The sequence below is a fragment of the Monodelphis domestica genome, chromosome 1, assembly GCF_027887165.1.
Source record: "Monodelphis domestica isolate mMonDom1 chromosome 1, mMonDom1.pri, whole genome shotgun sequence".
NCBI classification, from domain to species: Eukaryota; Metazoa; Chordata; class Mammalia; order Didelphimorphia; family Didelphidae; genus Monodelphis; species Monodelphis domestica.
The window spans coordinates 234,954,739-234,981,207 of NC_077227.1; the positions used below are offsets into that span (position 1 = coordinate 234,954,739).

General features: G+C 36.4%; 1 protein-coding gene across 6 annotated transcripts in view; it reads left to right on the top strand.

The window, feature by feature from the left end:
• The window catches only part of LOC100019605 (galactocerebrosidase-like), a 126,669-nt gene that overhangs the window by 32,417 nt on the left and 67,783 nt on the right, over nucleotides 1–26,469 (top strand). For all 6 annotated transcript variants that reach the window (XM_056810579.1, XM_056810580.1, XM_056810577.1 and 3 more), the window contains exons 5-9: nucleotides 210–349; nucleotides 3,729–3,767; nucleotides 12,393–12,523; nucleotides 22,996–23,151; nucleotides 23,567–23,691. In XM_056810579.1, the coding sequence (XP_056666557.1) occupies nucleotides 210–349; nucleotides 3,729–3,767; nucleotides 12,393–12,523; nucleotides 22,996–23,151; nucleotides 23,567–23,691 (591 nt within the window). The remainder of the gene's footprint in view (nucleotides 1–209; nucleotides 350–3,728; nucleotides 3,768–12,392; nucleotides 12,524–22,995; nucleotides 23,152–23,566; nucleotides 23,692–26,469) is intronic.

Below are 26,469 nucleotides of genomic sequence, written 5' to 3' on the forward strand. Positions count from 1 at the left end.
GATAGTTGAGAAGGTTTTGAATATCAAAAGACATTTTGTTTTACACTTAAAAAATACTTTTAGTATTTTTGTAAAAGAATATGGATACCTATTCTATCTGTGAAATTCATCAGATGTGTGTATGTGTGTAAAAAACTAAGCATTATTTTAATGTTTATTGACTTGCTCTAATAACTTAGCCTTTTATGCTTTGATTATATCTTTCTTAGGATTGCCATGGTCATTTCCTGGTTGGCTAGGTCCAGGTAAAAGTGATCCCTATGACAATATGACAATGACTGCTTTATATGTTGTGTCTTGGATATTGGGCGCTAAAAAACATCATGAATTGGACATTGATTATATTGGGGTTAGTAATATTTTTGAAGTTATCTTTCATTTTTTTCCTTTTACCCTGCATCTTTAGTTAATTTTTATATTTAGAAGCTAGTACATTCCATTGTGAAACTCGTCCTCCTTGCCATCTATTTAATTTTTAGCTTTGGTAATGTAAATGGCCTTTATTTCTTTGGAACTGTACTTTTGTTTTAATAAAGCAAGGTCCTGGCTTCATACTGTGTATCTCTTTCCTTTTGCTACAACTTCTGAGTAGCAAGGTTTCTCTCTCTTATGGATAGCTTCCTGCATTGTTTTGAGGTCTGGTGTTTCAGCTTCTTTTAATTTGCAGTGATCACAACAGCACTTATTGTTTCTTTCACAGGTCCTATAATAACCTTTGTTTTGGGTGTTGTTCTGATATCTCCTGTTTCTATTATGTCCCTGTTCATATTTTGTTTTAGAGAACAATTTCTTACTATGTGACCTATTTTGTTTCAAAGGAAACATCATCTAGTATCTCTCTGACCCCTCTGTTATGATTGATAGTTCAGTCTGGCATACGTTCTAATAGTAAGTATTTAGATTTTTAACTTCTTCAATTTCCTTCTTTTTCAGGGACTTTGTTGTTTCTTGTAACTTTTGCTTTAATTCATCTTTCTTTCTGCCTTGTTCTTTCTGATTCTCATAGAGATATGTTTCAGTGTCTCTTAGATCAGCAATAGTTATAGAGTCAAATTTGGAGAAGAGGTTTCTGAAGAAATGTTTCATTTGGTGATTGCAACCCTTTAGGAACTGCCTACAGACATGAGCTACAGAATCTTAGGAATCTTGGCTAATTCCCAAGATTGATACCACATTTTCCATTAATCTGTTGATAAAGCTAGCAGGATGTTCCTTTTTGTTTTGAGTCATCCTGTCAAATTTACTCCAAGCATTGGGTCTGTCATAAAATTATTTGATAGCTTGTAGGAGGCCTTTTCTGCATCTTTTTAGGTATGAGAAATTTGCTGGTCTCGCAAAATCAAAATCTTCCCTCTCACGTGTCCTAGGCCAGTTTGTCAGATTGCCATCTTGTCTAGTCTTCTCTACAAATTGTCTGTTTGTGAGGACTGAATACTTCCCCCATAATTAACTCCACATCTTCAAAATCAGGCTCATATACTTTACATGCTTTTTTTAGTTCCTTAACACGTTTGTGGGGTTCAGAAATAAATTTTGGAAATCTCTTCTTCAGAAATTCCAGGTCTTGTGTAGTGAAAGATTTGTGTATTTTTGTATGCAGGACCCCAGAACCATCAGTCAGCCTGGCTACGTCATGAAGAAGCATAATTTTGTGTGCCCCTGTGACTTCAGATGTTACTATGTTCTCTAGTTTGCTAACTGATTTGGTATTGTCAACTACAGTAGCTTCAGATGTTAAATCTTTAGTGTTGTCTGTGTCATTGCCCAGCTTGTCTTTGTGACATCTTCCTTCTTTGTTTTTCTAGTCTCCACATCACTATCCATATCTTTGTTCTTTAATGATGGTCATTGCAAATCTCAATTAGGATAGGAATTTGTCTAACTAAATCTTCTAGCCTGTTATCAATAAAGAAGAATTGAGCATGTTTCTTTGGCAAGATCATTCTCATAATGGTTTTTGTATAAGTCAGGGTCTGGATAGCTGCCATCAGGATAATGTATAGTCAATAGTATAATAGTCATAAATGAGGTGATATTAGAGATCAGTTCTATAGTATCCATAACCACAGATGTTTCTGTATTGTATATCAAACAATACATCCAATATACACCCCAAATCATAACTGATGCCCAAAAAAACAGCTGCCACATGTTGCCTTTTCTCTTGATCCTCCACTCAAACCTCAAAGATGGCTACCCTTGCCCAGGGGTTCCAACTGTCAACCTCTTACAGTTAAATAAGATGGATTCATTTTTGAAATTGGGGTGCCAAAGCTGTACTAGAAGGGAATGAGGAACCAAAGCTTGATAAGTCTCTGAGAGGGAGGGAACAGATAGATAGGAGTACTACTTCCTCTCCCTAGCAGAGCTGCTTCAGAGGAAGTGAAGTTGAATCTATATCTGGAGCTGAAGGGTAAGAGGAAATCCCCTTCAATCTCTGGTTTCTGTCTCTTCTCTGTATGATTATTATCTTTGATCCCCTCAGTACAATTGAAGAATGAGATGTTTACTTCTTCTGTAAATTATAAGATCTATTTATTATCTAGAGATTTAGGATTGATAGGTTAGGGAAAGAGGGAAAACAAGAAGTCCCTAATTCTGATTTCACTCTAAATTCCCTTTAGGGGTTGAGGGCTAAGGTCTGGGGACCTGGGTCTCTGTAGATCACTATGGATTCAGACTGATATAATTTCTTGATATGGAGATACAGTTTGAAGATATGGATGATAAATCTTCTAGATGGATAGTCTCTTGCCTTCCCCAAAAGGAAAAAAAAAGTTTCTATCCATTACTTATGAGAAAAGATGGCTATTTGGGTCTTTTCAGATCAATTGAGGGATTATAGCAGGCTAAGCTCAATGAAGTTGCTCGTTCCCCCTCTCAGTTCAGAAGGGACAAGTACCTCTTTGCAACTGTCTCTCTGCTTTTCTTGGCTGGAGATTCTAGTTCCATCCCCCATCATCAGCCAAAATCCCATTTCCTTCCTGCATAAGGTTTTTTGCAAAATACCGGTCCTTGCAAAGTATTCCGTATCTCTCTCGTGTCCACAGAACTGCCATCCAGTCTCCTCTCTTCTGAATATCCATTAGGAACTGGGAAACTGGAGAGCTGTTTTTTAGTAACAGTTTTGTCACAAGTAACTATGAGAGTTAGGGCAAGTTACTTAATCTCTGGGCTTTAGCTCCCTCATCTGTCAAAGAGGGAAAATGTGTTTGTTTCTGAGGGTGCCTCTGAAATTCTGTGATTGTCTAATCCTAATCCTAATGGCTTTCATTGATGTTCCTTGCTATTATCCTTCCTATGGCCGTTAGATACTTTATTTGTCTATTTGGCTTAATAATATATTTCATGGATGCCTACTTAACAAGTTGAAATACAGTTTGCTGAAATACAGATGACCAGGCATCTGATTTGCCTTTAAGACTGTAGGCAAAGGATTAATTTTCTTAATCTGATGTTTTGACATTTTTCTTTTGATACCTCCCTCCCCAGATTTCTAGTAAATGATGTAATACATTAAATTCCTTTAAAATAAAAGTTTTTTTTTCTTTAAAGGTACCCTAATGTCTGATAAACCATAAATATATGCATTCCTTAAGAATTGAAAATAAGAAAAGTGACAATCACATGATTTGAAACATGGGAAAAGGGTTCTATTTATTATGGCTCTTCTTTACATTTGAACTTTTATATTTCAACCTTACTTAAAAATTTGTTTTGTTTTATAGATTTGGAATGAGAAAAAAGTTGACACTGAGTATATAAAGGTTAGTAGTACCTTGAAATGCTTTATTTCTGTACTGTTTACAAACAAAGAAAATTATGAGCTCACTGATATTGAAGCTGTGGTAGCATCTAAACATTTGTGTAATGTATTGCTTTTAACTTTATTGCTTAAAATCTCCTCATCACCTTGGTGTCTTAGCATTTGTTCCATGCTATAATAAATTAACTCCAAAGACAATGCAGTAGCAGCTCAGAACTGTTTAGTCATTGAAGAGTCCAGGACAACACAGCATGGACAGCACTGGGAGGAACTGAGCCTAACAAGGTCTAGCCATGAGAGGAGAGGGTCAAACCCAATGGGATCTGGCTCAAACAACATCTGCGAAGTACTCAGTTTGGGACCCAAGAAGCAGCCTAACATACCAGGCATCAAAATGACCACAATAAAAACTTAAGACAATTCTTCTTGACCCCGGAATAGAGTTGAGCTTCAACACATGGGCAGAAGTTGTGAAAAAAAAAAAACCCAAATGAGTAAAAGACCAAGAAAAAACTGGACTCTAGAAAACTTACAGCAACAAAGATGACCAAAATGCAGGCTCAGAAGGCAGCAGTACAAAAATGAAAAATGTGTGACACTTCAAAGGAAAATATGAAAGGATGTCAGGCTCAAAATCAACTCCTGAAAGAGCTCTAAAAGAGGATAAACAAACAATGGTAAAGAGGTAACTTGGTGGCTCAGTAGATTGAGAGCCAGGCATTTAGACAGAAGGCCTGGATTCATATCTGATCTTAGACCCTTCCTAACTATGTGACTCCCAAGTCCCGTGCTTTGGACACTGCATCATGTAGCTGCTTCCTAATTGGGACTAGTTATTGCAAAGTCTGGGTGGGTGGTAATAAGGACTTGTGATAGGCCAAGGGTTGACTGCAAGAGATGTTGGGATTTATAGGAACTCACAAGGATTTGAAACATGTGATATAATGGAGAAGGAAGAAGCAAAGGCCAGCCCAAGGTTATAAATATAGGATACCAGGCAAATGGTGGCACCAACAACAAAATCATGAAGTCAGGAGAGGAAACATATTTAGGGGAAGGCATAAAATTATTCTGACTTGGAGTTCCTGTTGGGGCAGTCCTGGTGGTGATGTCCCCCGGGCAGTGGGAGCTGTGGAAATGGAGCTAAGAAGAGAAGCCAGGATGGAAGGTTTGGGAATCATCTGACCAGCAGAGGCAGTGGAAACTCTTGTGAAAAGTGAGATTGGCAAGGAGGCAGGGTAGTGAAAGAGGAGAGGAAGGGCAGGACTAAACTAGGGAAACATCCACCTTTAGTGTTAAGAAGGGGATGATCAGCTAGCCAAGGAAATGAGAAAAAGGGGCTAGAGACTAGGAAGAGAAGCAGGAGATCAGGCTGTTTCTAAAGCCAAAAGGAGGCAGAAACTAATGTCATAGGGCAATTAGCAGTTGAGTCAGATACTGCAGAAGAGGATGAAGACAGGGAAAAAGACTGTTGGATTTGGCAGAGAGGGATAATTGATCCTTTTAGGGGAATGTCAGAATAATAGGATGAGAGCTTGATTTCAGGGAGTTGTAAAGAAGTGGAGACCTTGGGCATAGAGGGTAGGCAAACCTTTTCAGGATGTATAGGAGAGAATGGAAAGAGAGAAATGGGTTAGTAGTTGTGTAGAGTGAAGCAGGGTCCAGAGAATTTATTTTTAGTATAGCTTTGAGTATGTTTGTAGGAAGAAAGGATGGAGTTAGTAGAAATTGGGAGATTTAAGATGTACAATAAGTGAGTGGATAAGTATTTGGTTCTGAAGGAGGCATGATAGGATAGGATTCACACCAGGAGTAGAAGAATTAGATTTAGTCAAGAATAGGGCTAGACCCAGGTTTCCAACGCCAAGAGAATGGGACTGTCTCTGTGCAACAACTTTTCCACTGAAATCTCCTTCACGCACAAGTGTCTTTGTGCACACTCATCTATACAACATAGATGAAAACGCACAAAGACAATCGTCATCCTTGATTACCGAGAGACTACTACTAACTGTGTGATACTAGTTAAGTCACTTAATTGCCATTGCCTATCCCTTACTGTTCTTCTTCCTTGGAACAGATACATAATATTGATTTTAAGATGGAAGTTGTATTTTAAAAAAGAGTAAGATTTGGAAAAAAGTTTCAAAAAGAAAATTAATAGAAAAAGTCAAAGGATAAGAAAGAACAAAATTCATTGAAGAATCCTAAATAAAGAAGTACAAAACCTCAAACAAGAAAGAAAATAACTTCCCAAAAAAGGAAGTACAAAATAAAAAGAAGAAAATGGATCTCTAAAAGTTAGAATTGTACAAATGAAGTCTATTGACTCCCTAAGACATCAAGAAACAATAAAAGAAATTCAAAATAATGAAAAAAATAGAAGAAAATGAAATTTCTCACTCGAAAAACAACTGACCTAGAAAAAATGGATCTAGGAGAGATAACTGATGAATGATTGAAATACCCTGATATCCTCAAACCAGAAGGGAAAATAGTAATTGAAAGAATCTACTAATCACCCCCTAAAAGAGACCCCAAACTAAAAGCTCACAAGACTATTATAGCCAGTTTCCAGAACTCCCAGGTCAAGGAGAAAATCCTATAAGTAGTCAGAAAAAACAAACTAACAAAAAAATTCAAATATCATGGAGCCATAATCAGGATTATGCAGGACCTAGCAGTTTCTACATTAAAGGACCAGAAAACATGGAATATAGTATTCTGGAAGGCAAAGGATGTAGAACTACAATCAATAAACACCTACCCACCCAAACTGAGCATAATACTCCAGGAGAAGAAATTTATATTTAATGAAATAGAAGACTTCCAGGCATTCCTTATAACAAGACAAGGTGAAAAGAAAATTTGATGGTCAAATCTGACACTGAAAAGAAGTATAAAAAGATAAACAAAAAGAAAACTCAAGGGACACAGTTGGGTGATACTCATTACATTCTTATGAGGGAAAAGGATAATTAGGATACTTAAGATATCTATGTTACAAGAGATAGTTAAGGCACTTGTAGTACTCAAAAGAATCAGTAGGATTATCAGGCTGATTACATTACTAGTGTAATATTTATTGGGAAAGATGCGGGGATTGAAGAAACAGGGGATAAGGAAGGTTTGTAGCAGGGAATGGAGGAGTTGAAGGGAGAAAGGGAATATTGCTGCTGGTGAGGCAAAGGTGAGAGATGCCCCCTGCCAAGAGGCAGCAGCAGGGGTCTGATAGGGAATGTTTGTCATTGAAATGGCTGAACTGATATTCAGGTCCCTCTATGCCCCAGAAAAGATAGTCCACTTATCTGACTGCAATATTCAAAATAAGATAAAGTTTAATAACCAGTTCGGATTGGAGAGGTATTAGGGAAGAGGAAGAGGGATAAATAAGTTTGGAGTCTTTCTCAGCTTTGGAGATAAGGCAAGGCCTCACAGGTTGGTGGAGGGTTTCTCCTATTCCCATCTATGCTATATCTGTGCTGGTTTTCTTAATTTCAGAATCTTAGCAGTAGACAGCAAGCAACAAGAAAAGTTCTAACTTTCAGAACTGGTTGGGCTTGTGTATTCATGCTGAAGCAAGTAGAGGCACTTCTCTCCAGACTGGGAAGGAAAAACCCTCCTCTCCCTTCCCCCTCCAGGAAGTCCCCAAATCACAAGACCCACTGCCACTCCCAGTTGCCCCTTCCCCCACCAACTGTCAGTCTTGACAATTTCTTCTCTATGGATATTCCCACTGTTGCCCCCCAAAATAAGCCAGCACAATCAGGGTCTTCAGTCAGCCCCAACTGCCAGCCTCAATTGCCCGAGAAAGAGAGAGAGAGAGAGAGAGAGAGAGAGAGAGAGAGAGAGAGAGAGAGAGAGAGAGACACTCCATCCCCTCCCCCTTCATCAGCTTAACTGCCACTCCTCCTGGGAATATTCCATTTTAGAATCTTCATCTTGATTGACAAAACACATCCCCAGCTTAGTCTCTTGCATCTTGTCTTATCCTTCAAAACCTTTCTCTCTTCATGCCTCTTCCACAATTGTTCCAACACAGTGGCAGAAAGTTCAGAACTTGTTCTTGTTTCCTTTCCATACTAAAGAGGAAGGCAATACTGAAGATACTTAAGATATCTACCTAGATGATGTACTTAAAGACATTCAGTGGAATTTTGGGGGCCAAACTGACTATTACATGGGAAGGTAGTAAGACACTTATGATATCTATGAGACTTGAGATACTTAAAATTGTTTTAAATACCTAGATTATTCAAAGCACTGATGATATATATATATGTATATAAATATATATATATATAATTTAAAATCCTTACCTTCCATCTTAGAATCAATACTGTGTATTGGTTCCAAGGCAGAAGAATGGTAAGAGCTAGGCAATGAGGGTCAAGTGACTTGCCCAGGGTCCCATCGATGGGAAGTGTCTGAGGCCAGATTTGAACCTAGGACCTTCCATTTCTAGGCCTGGCTCTCAATCCACTGAGTTACACAGCTGCCCCTCAAAGTACTGATGATATTTAAGAACTTCATTGGTATCAGTGACAATGAATAAGAGTATACATAGAGAGTGAAAGGAGTAAGATGAATACGATGATGGGATGATAGATAAAAAACAAAATTGAAGGTTAAGAAAGAACACACTGGGAAAAGAGGAAAGGAGGTGGAAATGAATTATTTCACATGAGGAGATACATAAATCAATACAATATGGATAATATGGGAGAGTAACAAGCAATTCCTGAAACTTACTCTCATTGGAATTGTCACAACGTGTGAATGAGGTCCTTATTTGGCTATAGAAACCTGCCTTACACTATAGGGAAGTAAAAAGAAGAGGGAGAATAAGAAAAGGGGAGTCTGACAAATGAGAGGATAAATGGGGGAGGTGGTAATCAGAAGCAAAATATTCATGAATAGGGAAAGGCTGAAAGGAGAGAAAGAGAAAGATAGATAGGGAAAATAAGAGGGAAATACACAGTAATTACAACTGTGAATGTGAATAGGATGAATTCACTCACAACACTGAAGAAGATAACAGAGTGTATTAAAAGCCAGAATCCCACAATGTATTGTGCATAAGAAACACATTTAAAGTGAGGAGTCATACACAGAGTAAAAAAAAAAAGACTGGGGCAGAATATACTGTGCTTTAGCTAAAGTTTAAAAATATCAAGGGTAACATTTATGATCCCAAATGAAGCAAAAGTGAAAATTGATCTAGGTTTTTTTTACCCCAGAAAATAGATCTAATTAAAGGAGATAAGGAAGAAAATTATAAATTGCAGCTTGATAAAAGGTACCATAAATAATGAAGTCATATCAGTATTAAACATATTCACCCAAATGACATAGCACCTAAATTCCTTAAGGAGAAGTTACATGAGTTATATGAGGAAATAAAGAATAAAACTATATTAGTAGGGAACACTAAGCTTCCTCTCTCAGAACTAGATAAATCAAATCAATAAATAAAGCAGAAGTAAATTAAGGAAATGAGTAGAATTTTAGAAAAGTTAGATTTGATAGACCTTTGGAGAAAACTGAATGCGAATAGAAAGAAATAAAACTTTTCCTCAGCAGTACCTTGTCATCTTCAGAAAAACTGATCATGTAATAGGACATAAAGACTTCAGAACAAATTGCAAAAAAGCAAAAATAATGAATGCATCCTTTTCAGACCATAATGTTTTAAAAATAACATTCAACTAAGGACCACAGGTGGGAAAAAAGACTAAATAATCCTTTCTTAAAAAATGAGTGGGTCAAGGAACAAATCATAGAAACAATCATCAAAGAGTAGAAAGAGGAAAAGCAAATTACCAAAAGAATAACCAATAAAGAGGAAATTAAAGCAATTATTTGGGTTATATTTTGTCTGTTTATATGCCAATAAATCCATGAATATTAAAAATATGTTAATTGTCCAAATTAACAGGAGAGGAAATAGAATAAACAATCCTATCTCAGAAAAAAGAAACTAAACATGCTATCAATGAATTATCTCAGGTAAAACCACATGGGCAGATGAATTCACAAGTGAATTCTACTAAACATTTAAAGAATAAATTTTGATAATCTATACACTCTCCTGAAAAATATTCAAAGAAGTAATTCAAAGAAATTCTTTCTATGACACAAATATGATGCTGATACCCAAATCAGAAAGAGAAAACAGAGAAAAAAACAAACTATAAACCTATCTCCCTAATGAATATGAATTCAAAAAATTTAAATAAAATACTATCAAAGGGATTATGACAGTATCTCATAAGGATCATATACAGTGACTCAAATGAATTTTATACCAGAAATGCAAGGATGGTTCATTATTAGGAAAGTGATCAACATAATTGACCATATCAATAACAAAACCAATGGAAGCCATATTTGAATAGATGCAGAAAAAGCTTTTGAAAAAAATACATCCTTTCCCAGTGAAAACACTTGATAACACTGGAATAACTGTAACATTCCTTAAAATGATTGATATTATCTACCTAAAGCCAGATAACATTATCTGTAAGGGGATCAACTAAAAAGTTTCCCAATCAGATCAGAAGTGAAGCAGGGATGGCCATTATAATCTCTACTATTCCATATTGTATGAGAAATGCTAACTATAGCAATAAAAGAAGAAATTGAAGGAATTAGACTAGGCAATGAGGAAATACAACTATCCCTCTTTACAGATGATATAATGATATACTTAGCGAATCAAACAAAAAACTAATTGAAGCAATTAACTATTTTAGCAAAGTAGCAGGATATAAAACAAACTCACAGAAATCATCAGCATTTCTCTATACAACCAATAAAACCTAACCGTAAGAGATAGAAAGGGAAATGCCATTTAAAATAACTATCAACAGCATAAAATATCTAGCAGTCTACTAGGCAAGATAAACTTAGGAATTGTATGAACACAACTACAAAATGCTTTTCACACCAATAAAGCCAAATCTAAGCACCTGGAATAATATTAATTGCTCATGGGCAGCCCAAACAAATATAATAAAAATGACAGTCCTACCTAAATTAAATTACCTATTCAGTGTCATATCAATCAAACTACCAAAAATGATTTCATAGAAAAAATATTAACAAAATTCATCTGGAAGAACAAAAAACTTAGAATATCATGGGAATTAAAAAAAATGAAGGAAGGAGGCCTAGTTAAACTGGATCTCAAGTTGTATTATAAAGTTACCACTATCAAAACAATCTGGTACTGTCTGAGAAATAGAGTAGTGGACCAATGGAAGAGATAGACACTCAGACCAGAGTTGTAAATGCCATAGTAACCTAGTCTGAAAAACCAAGAGATCCAAGCTTTTGGAAGGATAACTCACTATTTGACAAAAACTTCTGAAAACTGGAAAACAATATTATAAAAACCAGGCACAGACCAACATCTCATGACTAAAACAAGATAGGGTAAAATGCATATATTATTCATAAATAAATTGTGATCCCATAAACAAATTAGAGGTACACAAAAAGTGCATCTGCCAAACTATGGATATGGGAAGAATTTATGATCAAACCAAGACAGAGAACATTATGACATGTAAAATGGATAATTCTGACTACATTAAATTAAAATGGATTTGCACAATCAAAACCAATGCAACCAAGATTTGATGGGAAATAAACTGGGGGGGAGCAATTTTATAGTGTGTATGACAAAGGCCTTCTTTCTCAAACATTTGCCTATCTGAATCAAATTTATTTTAATAACAAATTTCTACATAAGTTTTCCGAAGATATATAATCCAAACTGTCTTTCTTCCTTCTTTCCTCTCTCCTTCCAGGGATGGCAAGCAATTCAAACTGGTTTATGCATGTATTATCACAAAAACATATTTCCACATTATTTTTGTAAATGAACCTTATAAAACCAAAACCCTAAAACATACTCAAATTAGCAAGTGATAAATCATATGCTTCCATCTGCATTCTAACTCTAACAGTACTTTCTCTGGAGGTGGATAGCAATGAATCAAATTTATAAGAATACAAGTCCTTCCAATTGATTAATGGTCAAAGTATAAGAACAGGTAATCTCAGATGAAAAAGTTAAAACTTATCTTTAGTCATATGAAAAATGCTGCAGATAACTATTAATTAGAGAAGTTAAAATTCAAACAACTCTGAAGTACTACCTCACACCTCTCAGATTGGTTAGTATGAGAAGAAAAATGATAAATTTTGGAGGAAATGTATTAAAATTTGTACACTAATATTCTGTATGTGAAGATGTGAACTGAAACAACCATTCTGGAGAGCAATTTGGAACCGTGCCCAAAGGTCCATAAAACTGTCCTTTGAATTGGAAATATCAATACTAACTGTATTGTCTGTATCCTAAAGAGATTAAAGATAGAAAGAAAGCATCTACTTATACAAAGATATTTATAGGAGCAATTTATGGTGGGAAGAACTGGAAAACAAAGGGATGTCCATCAACTGGAGAATGACTGAACAAGTTGTAATCTATGATAAAAGGGATATGATATGATAAATTCTTTTAAAAATTAATGTCATTAGATATTTCTGAGTCATTTAATAACATTTAAAATCCTTTCATTGATTTTGCTTTTTGTACATTTTCCCCCTGCTAAAGATCTTAAGAGAAAAGCTTAATGAAAAAGACCTGAAAAGAGTGAAAATCATAGCCAATGATCACCACTGGTACCCCATTTCCAAATACTTGGAATTGGATCCTATGCTCCAGAACACCATTGATGTTATTGGGTAGGAAATGCTTGAGATTCATTATTTTCTGTTTTTGCCTTATATATCATGAGTTTATCTGTTTTTTTTTTCTGCATATTTACAGCACCATTTCTTCGGTTTCCTTTAATTAAATATACCTTTGATAAGACATATGAGACATCTGTCCAAGATAGATTAGTGCTTTTTTTTTTTAATATGTTAGATTATTTTTAGGTCTTTTTGTCATAGTATAAATATAGGTAAGATTCTTAGTCTGATAGAAATGAGTCTAATTCATTGATATGTAAATTCCAAATTAATAGTTCTAAATTAAAGTATGTGGTAGGATTGCACTGTTAGGAATTGTAAAGTTGTTACTAGGTGAAACTGGTTTCCCTGGATGCTCATACTTTAAGTTTATCTAGATTTGCAATCTTGCCTTGATTCAGTTTATGTTTTTTTTTTATTTCCTAACCCTTATTCACTACTCATTTCTATTTAACTCCTTGATCCTAGTTTCAAATCTTTTCAAACTAGAAGTGGCCTTAGCCATAGTTAGCATAACATTTAATTTTATAAATGTTGTCATAGTGCTTAGCACTCACTAAGCACTTAAACACTTGTTGAATGACTGTTGACTGGCAGTTGGGAAAAAACTTAAACTTGTATTAAATGCCCACTTTGTGTAGGAAACAATGTTAGTTTTTCTAGGGGAAGATCCGAAAATTGAAAAATAGATATTTGGTCCCCACCTATATTAGTCTTTATTAAATGAACAAGATTTACTTAATGATTATTATGTCCTAGGTACCAGTGCTAGGTGCCAGGGATGCAAAGACAGAAATAAAATAATCTCTGTCCTAAGGAGTCTTAATTTAGGGGAGAGAGCATATATGCATAAATAAATACATACCAAACAAATACAAGTTATCTTTTGGGGTAGGAGATATTAATAGAGATATGGGGTATCAGGAAAAGCTTTAATAGAAGGTGCAGGAGCAAATTTTTGAAGAAAACAAGATTCTAAGAGGCAGATATGGGATATGGGAGTGGATTCTTGTCTTGGAGGAGGACCCAGTAAAAAGATGCAGAGATGAGAGAATGGAGTGTGTGAGGTTGACTGTACTATATAGTATGTGGAGTGGATTAATGATGGAAAGGTATGTTGGGACCAAGTTGTGAGGGGCTTTAAAAGCTAAGCAGAAGAGCTTATATTTTATTTTAGAATTAATAGGGAGACATTGGAGTTTATTGAGAAGGGAATTGACATGTGTAATAGAGAGAGGGGGGTCATGAAAGATGAAGAGACCAGAAAAGCAGCTGTTTTTGAGGACTGAGTTCTATGTAACCTCTTCCTCTTCCTCCACTAAGCTGGGCAACTTCAATGGAGTCAGTCAGTCCAGATCAAAGGGTAAGTCTACCCTCACAGCTTTCTTCTTTTGATGAATTGAACATTCCTCTCCATTACATAGATTTTTAAGTCAGTTCTGTTGTAATTTAAAGTTACCTAATTTATTTTGAAAGGAAGGGAGAGAGTAGAGGGAAAGAAGGAAGTCCTTGTTATTTCTTTCCTAAGGCTACTTTTGAGGACTTGACAAAACTCTCTTTAAGGAATATAGCTTTGAGTTCCCCTAAGGGAAATTATAGTCCAAGGTTGTCTTCAGTTTGGGGCAAGAAACTTCATTCAACTCAGTCAGGCAAAAGGGTTGAGAAGAGTATCTCTCTCATCCAGCTCTCTCAGAGTCTTAGATAAGAAGAAAGACCAGAAATCTTTCTCTGGATCCAAGAGTTTTCTTTTTGAATCTTTATGGAATTCTCCCATCCCCCTCATGTCCTGAATGTTCCATTTTCCCCTCCAGAAATCTTTTCTTCAAATTTCATGTTTCTCTTCTTTTTGACCAATTCCTTTTTCACAAATCCCCCATTTCTGTGTCCATACAAATGTCAACTAGACTTTTGTCCATTATTCCAGTACTTACCTGAATGATATACTAATGTCTTCTAAGTATCTATTCTATGAACACATACTATCCTAAATATTCCACCACCACCCCCAAAAGAACAAATCCTAATCTATCTTCACTATTCTTATTCTTTCTAAATCATAATCTAAGATTTTGTGTTTGTAGGAAAGTGGGAAAAGGTAGTGAAAGTCAAATTCAATTACAGAAGTATTTTTTGAACACAAGTCACAGATTTAACAATTGTAACATTTTTATAACAAAATTAATCTTCCTATCACAATGAACTATAACAATTCCTACATATGAAATTTTATAAGATATAGTATCATTCTGTCCCTAATCTGTCTCGTTTCAAATTTTCCTGAGCTAGTCTTTCCCTATGTGTTATTTGTAAATATTAGTATCCTAACACTGATATTAGCAAATTAATCCATTAGTATGATACAAATGTACATTGTTCTTTCTATACAAACTTTACATGTGTACAACTATGGTACATTTGTACATGAGTTCTGACCAGAAGTCATTCAGACAAGAATTTTTTTGTAACTTCTTGCCTGCCTGAGTCCTGTAGAAGCTCAAATAGGTTGATTTTATTTTTCATGCAATCCAAAATCAGTGTGAAATACTTGTGTCTGCTAATATACTTACTCCATCCTTGATTCCTCTTTATGTTATGCTTTTGGTGTCACTGTATATGCATTGACCTATAAGTGAGATTAACATGTATGACAAATAATCTTGTGACCCTTTTATCATCAGTCCTTGATTTTATAGTTCTTTTGGTGTCCTTGGTGTTGATCGAATGCAAATATACAGGTCCTGTGTCTTGCTCTGTACAGCATCCATATTTGTCTACCATCTCACCTTGATTGAAGTCCTGTGTTCTCTGATGATTTTAAAATACAGGATCATGCATGTGTGTAAGATTATCGTATGCATGCGGGTAAGATTGATTTTTCTTCCTGTGTGCATATGCATCTAAGTCTGAAATCTTCATGCATGCACATCAGTCTTCTATGATGAGAAATCTTCATGCATGGGTGTAAGTAATGTATTTTTCTAATCTGTTGTGTGACCTATGATTTTAAGGTTTGATATTGATTTTTGTAATTTGATATCTGGTTCTTTGGAGATCTGGATCTGTGCAGGCTTGGATATCAGGAGATTTGAATATCTCTGGAGATAGAAACTGTCTTTTACTCTTGATTTAACCTTGATTATTGTGTGCCAGCAGAGATATGTTTGTGCTTTTCTATTAGTAAGAGTTTATTTTACTGTTAGCAGAGACTTGATTGTTGTCTGGAGCTATTTTCTTGATACCTAAGACTATCTCATTATTGTGCAGTGCCTTTATTCTGTTTTCCTTTTCTTTACTCTCATTTTTCTCATGTATAGGTACAATTTAAGCTTTTCTGGTCCCTTCACCTTCAAGTCCCCCCTCTCTCTATTACATATGGCTAGATCTGGACCTTTGGAGTATCACTTGGGAAGTTCTCTAGATCAAAGGTGGACAACTCAAAACCCAATGCAACATAGTGTAATAAATAAAAATTAATTTTGGAGACTTTACACTAAATTTATAAGTATTTAACTGTAAAGAGAAATGAGAGAAATTAAGTTATTTGCCTACCTACCTAACCTACACAACCTGGCCTTGGTTGCAAATTTTAGTTCCTGGATTACTAACCCAGTTCTGCCCTGGCCACTTGCCAGAGATGGCTCACATAGATAAGCACCAGGATTACTGTGATTGAGAGCTTCTTTCCACAAGCCAAAAAAAATGGCAGAGTCCCCCAACTATTTTACATGCTGGCTTTTTAAGCTTTTTTAAGCTCAGTCTAAACTCTTCCCTAAGATTTTCTAGTTGGCCAGGGTTTCACTTTAATCCCTACACATCACATTCCTTGACTTCCTGCCAATCAGGAATCTCCTCTGCCATGCTGGCAAATGAAGACACATAACTGTGACACCCCATTAGGTAAGTCTTCCAGGCCTGGGTGGTCCCCCTAAATATTTAATGCACATAATTGGTAATGGTAATTTCTGAGTTTTTAAGTCATTCTGCAGTTCAGAATCTGTTTCTTTTTGAGTCAGCTACCACTTCTGGAGGCAGGATTGATGAGAAGAGAGACTTAAGGCAAGAATATTAACTCTAAGGCTCTTGAAATAATCAGGATGGGGAGTAATGAGATTATCTTAAAATTGTTCATGAACAATAGATAAACTTTAGCCACTATACATATATATTACACACATATATAATACATATCTATCAAGACTTACATACACATACATATTCTTTGCCTGTGAAAGGGATTCACAGCTTTAAATAGGATTATTATTATTATTTATTACATTGATATATAAAATATTTTTGTTTATTATATTATTAAACAAGTTTAGAGAAGCCTTGAGCAGAGGACAGCTTCATGGGGGAAGGAATATATAATCTGGAGAGGTAGAAGGTTACATAGGAAAGGCATCATTTCTGAAAAAAAGTGAGTCGTTTCACTCATAGTGAAACTTACTTTGATAGTAAGTTGATAACTTTAGTGTCTGTCTGGGTCAGGCTGGTAGACCCAATTGAAAACCCTCAGACCTCACCCTCAAAGAAACCACAATCTGAATGCTTTTCTCTTATGAACAAAAGGGTTTATTTTAAAAGACTGAAACAGGGAAAAGAAAGGAGGGCCAAGGGGAATTCCCTATCTCTGAGTTTCTATTCCTCTCCCTCCATTACTAAAAGATTATCATGAATCTTGCTTCTTTTGATGCTGATATCCTGACCTATTTATCTGTTACCCAAATTGTCTAATCTAGCTTCCCTGACTATGGCCTCTACCAAAAATAGTCAGGGGTGGGTGGGGGGGAAACTGGGTTGCTCAGTGGATTGAGAGTTGGGCCTAGAGACGAGAGGTCCTAGGTTAAAATCTGACCTCAGATACTTCCCAGCTGTGTGACCCTGGGCAAGTCACTTAACCCCCATTGCCTAGCTCTTACTGCTCTTCTGCCTTGACTCCAAGATGGAAGGTAAGGGGTTAAAAAACATAGTCTTGGTAAAGAAATACAGTTCAGGTAGCTTTCATAAGGTGGTGACAGTATGACAAAGTCACCCTCAAGGGCTTCAGTCCAGAGGCTGAAGGTTTTCTTATCACAGACAGTTGATAATTTCTCTGACTTCTTCTCAGTATCACAGTTGTAGTTTAGAAACCAGAATCAGGAACACAGGAGAGAGGAACGAATGAATAAAGGTGAAATAATGATATAAAGTTTTCTTTTTGCCATCCAAATTCATGAACTCTCAGAAATCTGCCTTAATTCCTTGTTACCCAAGTTAAGAACCCATGTTCTAGATCAATGATCCTATGCATTTCTTTATTCAGGAGGGAAAATGGCGATAATATTAGGGGTGGTAGAGTCAAACAGATGCTTTTTGAGGATGGGGGAGACCTGAGAGATATTTGAAATTAGTAAGAATGGAGCTGGTAGACAAAGATAGAGTAAAAAGCAGAGAACAGTGGAATGAAGTAGAGAGCCTTGACCTTGAAAAATAGGTGAACTCAGAGAAGAGAATTGTGATGATATATTTGGATTTTGGGAGATGATATAAAAGAAAGGAGGAAACTCATGAGAGAACCTTCCATCTTAGTTAATAGGAAATAAGATTTACTGCTGAAAGAGGAAATGGTCCAGAAAAAGTTGGAATGGATTCAGGCATTTAATGAGACAAAAGAAGGTTGTGAAGAATGTCAGAAAAGAACAAAAGTCTTGTCATGCAACAGTGTGGGCCCGGTTGAGGTAAGATAGTATGTTTTTATTGGACCCAGGTGGCATAGTTACTTGACTTTTTCTAGAGGCACTTGAGAGGAAATTTAGAAGACATGTGATATGAATAGCACATGTTTGGGGGTTGGTAAAGTGTGGGCTACACTAGGACGAAGGGACAAGGATTTGAAGGATATGGAAATTGGTCTTTCTTGGGGTGAAAACCGTCAAGGGAGAAAAGTGAGGGAAGAGTCAGGAGAACAGAGAATAATGGAGGGCCTGTGAGTCCTAGTGAAAATAAAGAATACAGGTTTAGAAGGAATGAGGCAAGCAGAGAAATGAAGATTCAGAAGTTATAATTAGAGATTAATAATAGGATTGTAATTGGCTGGCTAACTAGAGCATTTGTTAAGCATCTGCTATGTGATAGGGATTCTGCTAAGCACTGTGGATACAAGAAGGCAAGGAAAATAGTCCCTACCATCAGGCACTTATATTTTAATGGGGAAAACAAATACATGAAGGAGACTGGAAATCAGAGGAGTAGAGGGAAGATAATGAAGTCAGAGTGTAAAGAAGCCAGGAAATAGCATGCTGGACTCCAGCAAGATAAGGTAAAAGCTGACCTATGAGAGACTCAGGAATGAAGTCCATACTACCTAGAGGGAGAGGGTGGAGGTTATAGATCAGGGGTCCCCAAACTATGGCCTGCAGTCCACATGGGGCCCCCTGAGGTCATTTATCCGGCCCCCACCACACTTCCGGAAGGGGCACCTCTTTCATTGTTGGTCAGTGAGAGGAGCACAGTATGTGGCAGTGCTGCAAAGCATGATGTCGCTCATGTACAGTACTACTTCTGGTGACATAATCCTTTGTGTGGCGTCTTGTTCTGAGAGTAACAATGAGAAGGAGGTGCCACGCAAAGGATTATGTGGCTGCACAATGGAAGATGTCAGCATGGTGAGCGGCGATCTGGGGGAGGGGATTCCACACTGTGTGTACTGCTGCCCCATATAGTGGTGGCAGTGCTGGGCCTGTGCAAGGTATGACAGGCCCAACACGGCCAGTGCTGCAGCCTCTGCTATCCCAGACAGTGGTCTACAGATTTGCTCATAGTTTTTTTTTTGTAGTCTGGCCCTCCAATGGTCTGAGAGACAGTGAACTGGCCCCCTGTGTAAAAAGTTTGGGGATCCCTGTTTATAGATAGTCTGAGTAGATGAGTCATGACTAAAGCAGGCCAGTGGATGATATGGGATGAGAGGCTCTAAGAAGTAACTCTGCCTGTGTAGAGGTGGTCAAGTTGCAGTAGAAGTTGAAGGTGTTGATTTGCTGGGAGTCTAGGACATTTAAGAGGACATCTGTTAGTGTGTATGTGTTTAAGTTCTCAAGTGTGAAGGCAGGTTTAGGATGGAAATGGCCATGAATGAGATAGTGAACCTCTTGAGAAAGGAATGAGAATGACCTGAAAGTCACAAGATATGACAAGGTTTTGGATGGAGTAATATAGACTTCTGGGGTATTCAATGAGAAAGTCTGGAGGGCTATTACAGAAGGTGAGTGGCATCTGTATGGGGGAGTATGAGACAAGGTGGCCCTGAATCAAGTGTCTTATGGAAGTACCAGAGAGCCAGAAGATAGAAAGATAAAGATAAGGAATATGAAGGGGAAGGGCCTATTGGTGTGAGAATGAGGTGGACTCAGCCACAGAGGTAAGGAGGGGGAAAGAAGAGTGTTTTCACCAGTCGCAAGATGGGGGGACCTTAACTTGATTGGAACCCCCATCTTCTGAGACCTTGGGATGGCCAAGTGCACTGTTGTTGCTATGGACAAGTGCTGTTAGTAACAAATGGCTTTATTATTCTGAGCATTGGGTACCTGGGAGTGTAGGTGAAGAATAGTTTTGACTGGGCCTCTGGATGAGTGAATAGCAAAGCTTAGGGTCCTTCTAGCACTCCTGACCTCACTTTCATTGCCAGCTGTGGATCTGAATCCCATAATGGGAGTAGAAGAGATGGGAATAACTACAGTTAGAAGACCTCATGGCAGGTGAGCACTGTGCTTTCTAGTCCTCCAGTCCTAGAGAGGACAAGGCCTCTGGTTCCCTTTGGCTTTGGATATGATGGTTGCAGGTCTTTCTGTTGGCAGAGGCCATACACTTGAACCCTTCTCACAAATGTTACTTTATTGGTACAGTCACTTTAGTCCACAGACTTGGAAAACTTCAAAGCTTGGGTAGTTAAATTTAGCATTTAGAAATCTTTTTAAGCTTTGAATAAATTACAATTAAAATGGAAATGTCTATAGTGCCCTTTTTACCTGCTGAAGAGCTTTATAGAATAGCTTGAAACTTTAAAAAAAAAAGGCCATTCATGTTAATGATAAATATAGTTTAGCTAGAAGTTATTTAAATGGAAGCAGGAATGCTGCTAAAATTTCATTTCTAAATTAATCTAGATGTAATGTGAACTAGAGGCTAGTCCATCTTTGAAACATTGGGTAAATAACAAGAAATATCCATTAAGTGCTAACTCTTAAGAGGTACTAGGTGCTGGGAAAAAGAAACCAGTTTATTTTTCTCTTTCAGAGAAATAATGGACATTCTCTTAGTAATTACTTATTTGGGATATCTAGTGTTAGGTAGGAGTAGAAATGCGGAATTAAATAAGATATGGTACCTGCCCTCCAGGATTGCCCAGATTCACAAATACTTGACCGTTAAGCAACCCACATATAGCAGTGGTTGTACCTTTCCTCCGACTCATCCCCTCTGATCTGGGATCCTTAATAATTTAGGTGGTATGACCCCCATTGGCATTCTGCTGAAGCCAACTGGCCCCTTCTTAAAAGAATGTTTTAAATGCCTAAAGTAAAAGATAACTATATTGAAGTAGCATTAAAATATTAAAAATCACAAACTTATGAACTCCAAGTTAAGAATTCTTCTAACCTTTTAACCTTTAGATACATATGGACTAATAGCTATTTGATTATCTTTTCCTTCTGACTCCTGACTCAGTTGTCCCCAGTTCTTGAAATTGATTCCTTTTTTATTTCTGCTATTGAAATCTTTCCTTCTAGATCCTGCTTAGATGTCTTCTCCTTCTGAGGTATTTCCTGATCCCCCTCTCCCTCTTCTCTCCCTCAAGATTTCCCAGAGTGTTTAATCTTAATTTGCTTTTTGTTTAGATTACACTCTAGGGATGTGTCATTTTTTTTTAATCCTTGTATTACCACCAGTGCTAGCCTAGCCCCTTACATGTAACAGTTGATTAACATTTTTTGAAGTAAATTAGTTTCATAAAAGTACAGCATTAATTGAAACAGAATTATAGGATGAAATTAGATTCATGGATACAATAGGTCTCAAGTAAATGTCCATGCAACATTGCTTTTAGGCTGTGTAATTCTGGGCTGTTTAATAAGGCTATTAATGATATTATTGTGAATTATCTTGGTTAGAATTAAGATATGCCTGATGTATTTTTTGTAGAAAGTTTTCATTAAAAGCAAAATGAAAGTTTGGCCTTTTAATTTTTTAATTTTCTTTCTTTTATTCCAGTAAGAAATCTATACATAAATTCTCCAAGGTTACATGATTCATATTGTCTCCCTCCCCTCTTCTCTTCGCTCTCCCATAGTTGACAAGCAATTCCACTAAGTTTTAAGTGAATTATCCCTCAAAACCTATTTCCATATTGCTCATTTTATAATAATCTTTTAAAACCAAAATGCCAAATCATATGCTCAAATAAACAAATGATGGATCATATGTTTTCTTCTGCATTTCTACTCCAACAGTTCTTTTCCTAGATGTGGATAGCAGTCTTTTCATAAGTCCCTCAGAATTGTACTGGATCATTGTATTGTTATTGGTAGCAGTCTATTACATTTGATTGTCCCAGAATGTTTCAGTTATTGCATATAATATTCTCCTGGTTCTACTTATTTCACTCTGCATCAGTTAATTTAGGTCCTTCCAGTTCTTATAGAAATCTACTATTTCATCATTTCTTATCACATAATAGTATTCCATCACCATCATATACCACAATTTGTTCAGCCATTCCCCATTTGAGGGATACAACCTCAGTTTCCAATCTTTTCTACCACAAAAAGTGCAGCTGTAAATATTTTTGTGCAAACAAGTCAATCTCCATTTTAAAAAAATCTCTTTGGGATACAGACTTAGTAGTGGTATTGCTGGATCAAAAGGCAATCTTTCTTTTTAAAACTCTTTAGACATAGTTCCAAATTGCCTTCCAGAATGGTTGGATCAATTCACAACTCCACTAGCAATGCATTAGTGTCCCAATTTTGCAACATTCCCTCCAACATTTATTATTTTCTTTTACTGTCATATTTGCAGTCTTCTGAGTATGAGGTGGTATCTCAGAATTGTTTTGATTTGCATTTCTCTGATCATGAGGGATTTAGAGCATTTTTGTATGATTATTGCCTATTCATAACCCTTGATCATTTGTCATCTGGAGAATGAAGTTTGGCCTTTTATTAAAGGAGTAGGCCTCAGCTAGGGGAGATATTTTTGCTTTCCAAATCTCTGCAATGAATGCTTCTCCAAGGGTCCTGAATAGCTGAAATTTTACCTTATTTTAGTTAATCCATTTTAGTTCTATATATGTGTGTATGCTTATTTACAATTCTTTCTCAAAAATTTCACCATTGTTTTGAAAAATCTAAGAAATGGAAATAGCTAACAAATGAATAGCTATTAATACTCCCGAAAGTCTTTGCTCATTTTCTGTCATTTTTTCATCTTAGGGTTCATTATCCTGGGACTCATGCTGTAAATGATGCTTTGAAAACCAACAAAACACTCTGGTCTACTGAAGATTGCAGCATTTTTAGTGATGAAAAGGGTGGAGGCTTCTGGGCTCGCATCTTGAATCAGAATTATGTGAATGGTCAAATTACTTCGTGAGTACCTTTTTAACAATAATCCACTGAAATAATATATAGGGGTGTGCTGGAACCAGCTCAAATGACTGGGAGAATGATTGTTAAAATGTTCATTGTGGTCATTTATGATTTGGAAACTGCTTAATGCAGTTTCTGGGCTTGATTTATTGTTTTGTTGATTATCTAGATTGAGAAGCTCAAAAGAAGAAACATATAAAACAAAATTTAGTGAACTATTGTTTTAAAAGTATCAGAAGCAAGGGAAGAAGATTGTTTTGGGCTAGATTTTTTGAAATTGTTGACTTTTTTGGAAATAAATTTGTCTAAGAGTTTTCAAATCTGTTTGGGTTGGTAAAGATTAAGCTTCTACAAGTTTAAATTGTATCATAAAGTAATTTTGGCCTTTTTCATTTGCTGAACCAATCTCTTTCAGCACAATTGCTTGGAACTTAGTGGGTAGTTATTATCCACAATCACCTTATGAGAAAGATGGGCTGCTGACTGCTAAAGAACCTTGGAGTGGGCATTATGTTGTAGAGGCTCCTATTTGGATTACAGGTATATATCAGATTTCTCCCAGTAATCATCCTTCAAAGAGATACAATGTACTTAGAATGAACTTAAATAGCTTTTGTTGTAAGGCTTTTATATAATGCTTTGAGAAGAATTATTTTTATTATTATATCATTTGCTTACTAATGTCATTGTGTAATATTCTTTTTTTGCTTAAAAGACCATCCTGACAGTTATTTAAAGAAAAATCCTTCCTTTCGCCTCCCTAAACAGTTCTAGGAAAGTTTTTATATTCCCACCCTTATAGCATTTTTGCTCTTAACTGGGTTGGTGGCAGATTCACACTGTGACTCTTAAAAACCCTGCTTATTACCCTGTAACCAGAAATAACTTTGGCTTTTCCTGACTACCAAAAGTGACTCAGATGTTCTTATCCCCCCATGAAGAATTGAGGCTAGTTGGACCATGAAAGAGAAACTGATCAGAATGAATTAATTTATTCTGCTAAAATTGCCAGAGACTGCAGAAACTTCATGACTAGGACTTACTTCTCATGTGACCCTTCCCTCTCTCTCTCTCGTCCTGAGTGCATAAAAATCTTTCTGTCAATTTTCTTAGTGGATTCCTATGTACTGAGGCACAATGCCCTAGGCTCACAGGACCCTCGATTAAAGATGTCTTTTTCTTTATATATAAGTTTGATTTATTTCAGGACTTGACAGTATGTTCAGTCAATTAAAGTAGTCCTGGGGAGGGGGGACAGTCAGGTGGCTCAGTGGATTGAGAGCCAGTCCCAGAGACTGGAGCTTTTGGGTTCATATCTGGCTGTAGACACATCCTAGTTGGGCAAGTCACTTGACCCCCATTGCCTAGCTTTTTCTGCTCTTCTATCTTAGAACCGATATGCAGTATTGATTCTAAGATGAAAGGTAAGGGTTTTAAAAAAATTTTCCTTTGGGATGCTGTAACATAGGGTGTAACAATCCTATCATGTGGAGTGGAATGGGGGGTCTTGTACCCCCAGAAATCACTCTAATGAGCAGATGGGAGACTTAGATAAGATACTGGCAGAGAAAAAGTGGCTTTATTTAAAGGAAACAATAGATAGTGGAAAAGGGGGGTGCAGGAGGAGGGGAAGGGAAGGAAAAGGAATTCTGCACACACAAGTTGCTTGCTCAGAGCAAAAATGTCCTCTCTCCTTCTATGTACAGTTAGACTTTTATAATAATTGCAAGACTCTCCTCCTTCCCTCTGTCTAATCCCATGGGTGTGTGTGTGTGTGTGTGTGGGGGTTGTGATGTTTTTAATCTTGAGTGCCTGATTTTCATCATTATGCACTCATAATCCTATGACTATCATGGGATTTTCAGACTGGGACAATAAAAATACAGTTGAAACTCCCTGTTCTCTCCTCCTTAGCTTATCTTGTTCCTCTTCCTAGAGTTAGCATATTTCCCAGGCTACAGATAAAATCTTCTCAAGATTTTTGTAAATAGGGGGCAGCTGGGTAGCTCAGTGGATTGAGAATCAGGCCTAGAGACAGGAGGTCCTGGGTTCAAATTTGACCTCAGACATTTCCCAGTTGTGTGACCCTAGGCAAGTCACTTGATCCCCATTGCCTAGCCCTTACCACTCTTCTGCCTTGGAAGCAGTCCACAGTATTGACTTCAAGACGGAAGGTAAGGGTTTAAAAAAAAAAAAGATTTTTGGAAATAGGTCAGGAAAACTAAAAATTTTATGGGGTGGGGCAGTTTTATTCTAATGAATAGTAATACTAAGGGGTCTTGAGAATTGAGGTTACAAGTCAAATACTACTCTGAGAATTACACAATGAATATCATCCCACATAATATTAATCTTGTCAATATAGGACCTACTCCCTGTGCTGGTGTAGAACACAGCTTCATCCCTTCTTACCTTCTGTTTTACTCCCGTTACTTCCATTAGATAATCCATTGAGCCTCCTGTTGACTGAGTAAAGTCATACATGCCAAATTTGGTTATCCTTAATATCATTTTGTTTGAATTCTTTTTTTTAAAGTATTAAGAGCAATTAGAAATTAAAATAAGTTTTTGTTTATGTTCATAACTATGTTCTTTTTTATTCCAGAGATTATTAATTCAAAGTGGCTCACCTTTTATAAAGGAGAAAAAACTTAAAAATTAAGTTTGCTGCAGTAACAATATTGAAGTTGAAAATGGAGAAGCTCATTAGTAGAATGATATAAAATTCTGTGAAATTACAGAATAAAAGGAGTTGAGTTTTAAGCTACTTATTAGATTAAGGTCCAGGAGTAATCTAGTAGAGTCAGTTATATTTTATTCTCTGATTAATTTGAAGGCCAGTTTATTTCTGGACATTATATTTTAAATGTCCCCCTTTTAAATGAATGGAACTAGGGTTTTAAAAGACTAGTTAATACTATACAAGTTACATGTTTGCTATTCATATTTTCCAAATTAAATTGTTATAGTTATGAATAATAGTGTGGTGACTTTACTTTGGTTTTGGAGGGGAACTCCTTAATAATTAAATTCAAGAAATTTTCATTAAGCACCAAAAATGAGCTAATAAGAAATGAAAAATAACCTTTTTTGCTGAAGAATTTCATATTATATATACAGTTATTACACAGAAAAACACAAGTAATATAATTCCAGGAAAGAATGTTAACATCCAAAGGGTTCAGGAAAAAATTTTCAAAAGATGGCACCTGAGTGTGTTAATTCAGAATGGTTGACTTTTTATAAAGGAGGAAACACTTAATAAAAGTTAAATTTGTAGCAGGAGCTAAATTCAACAAACTTTCATTAAACACTGAC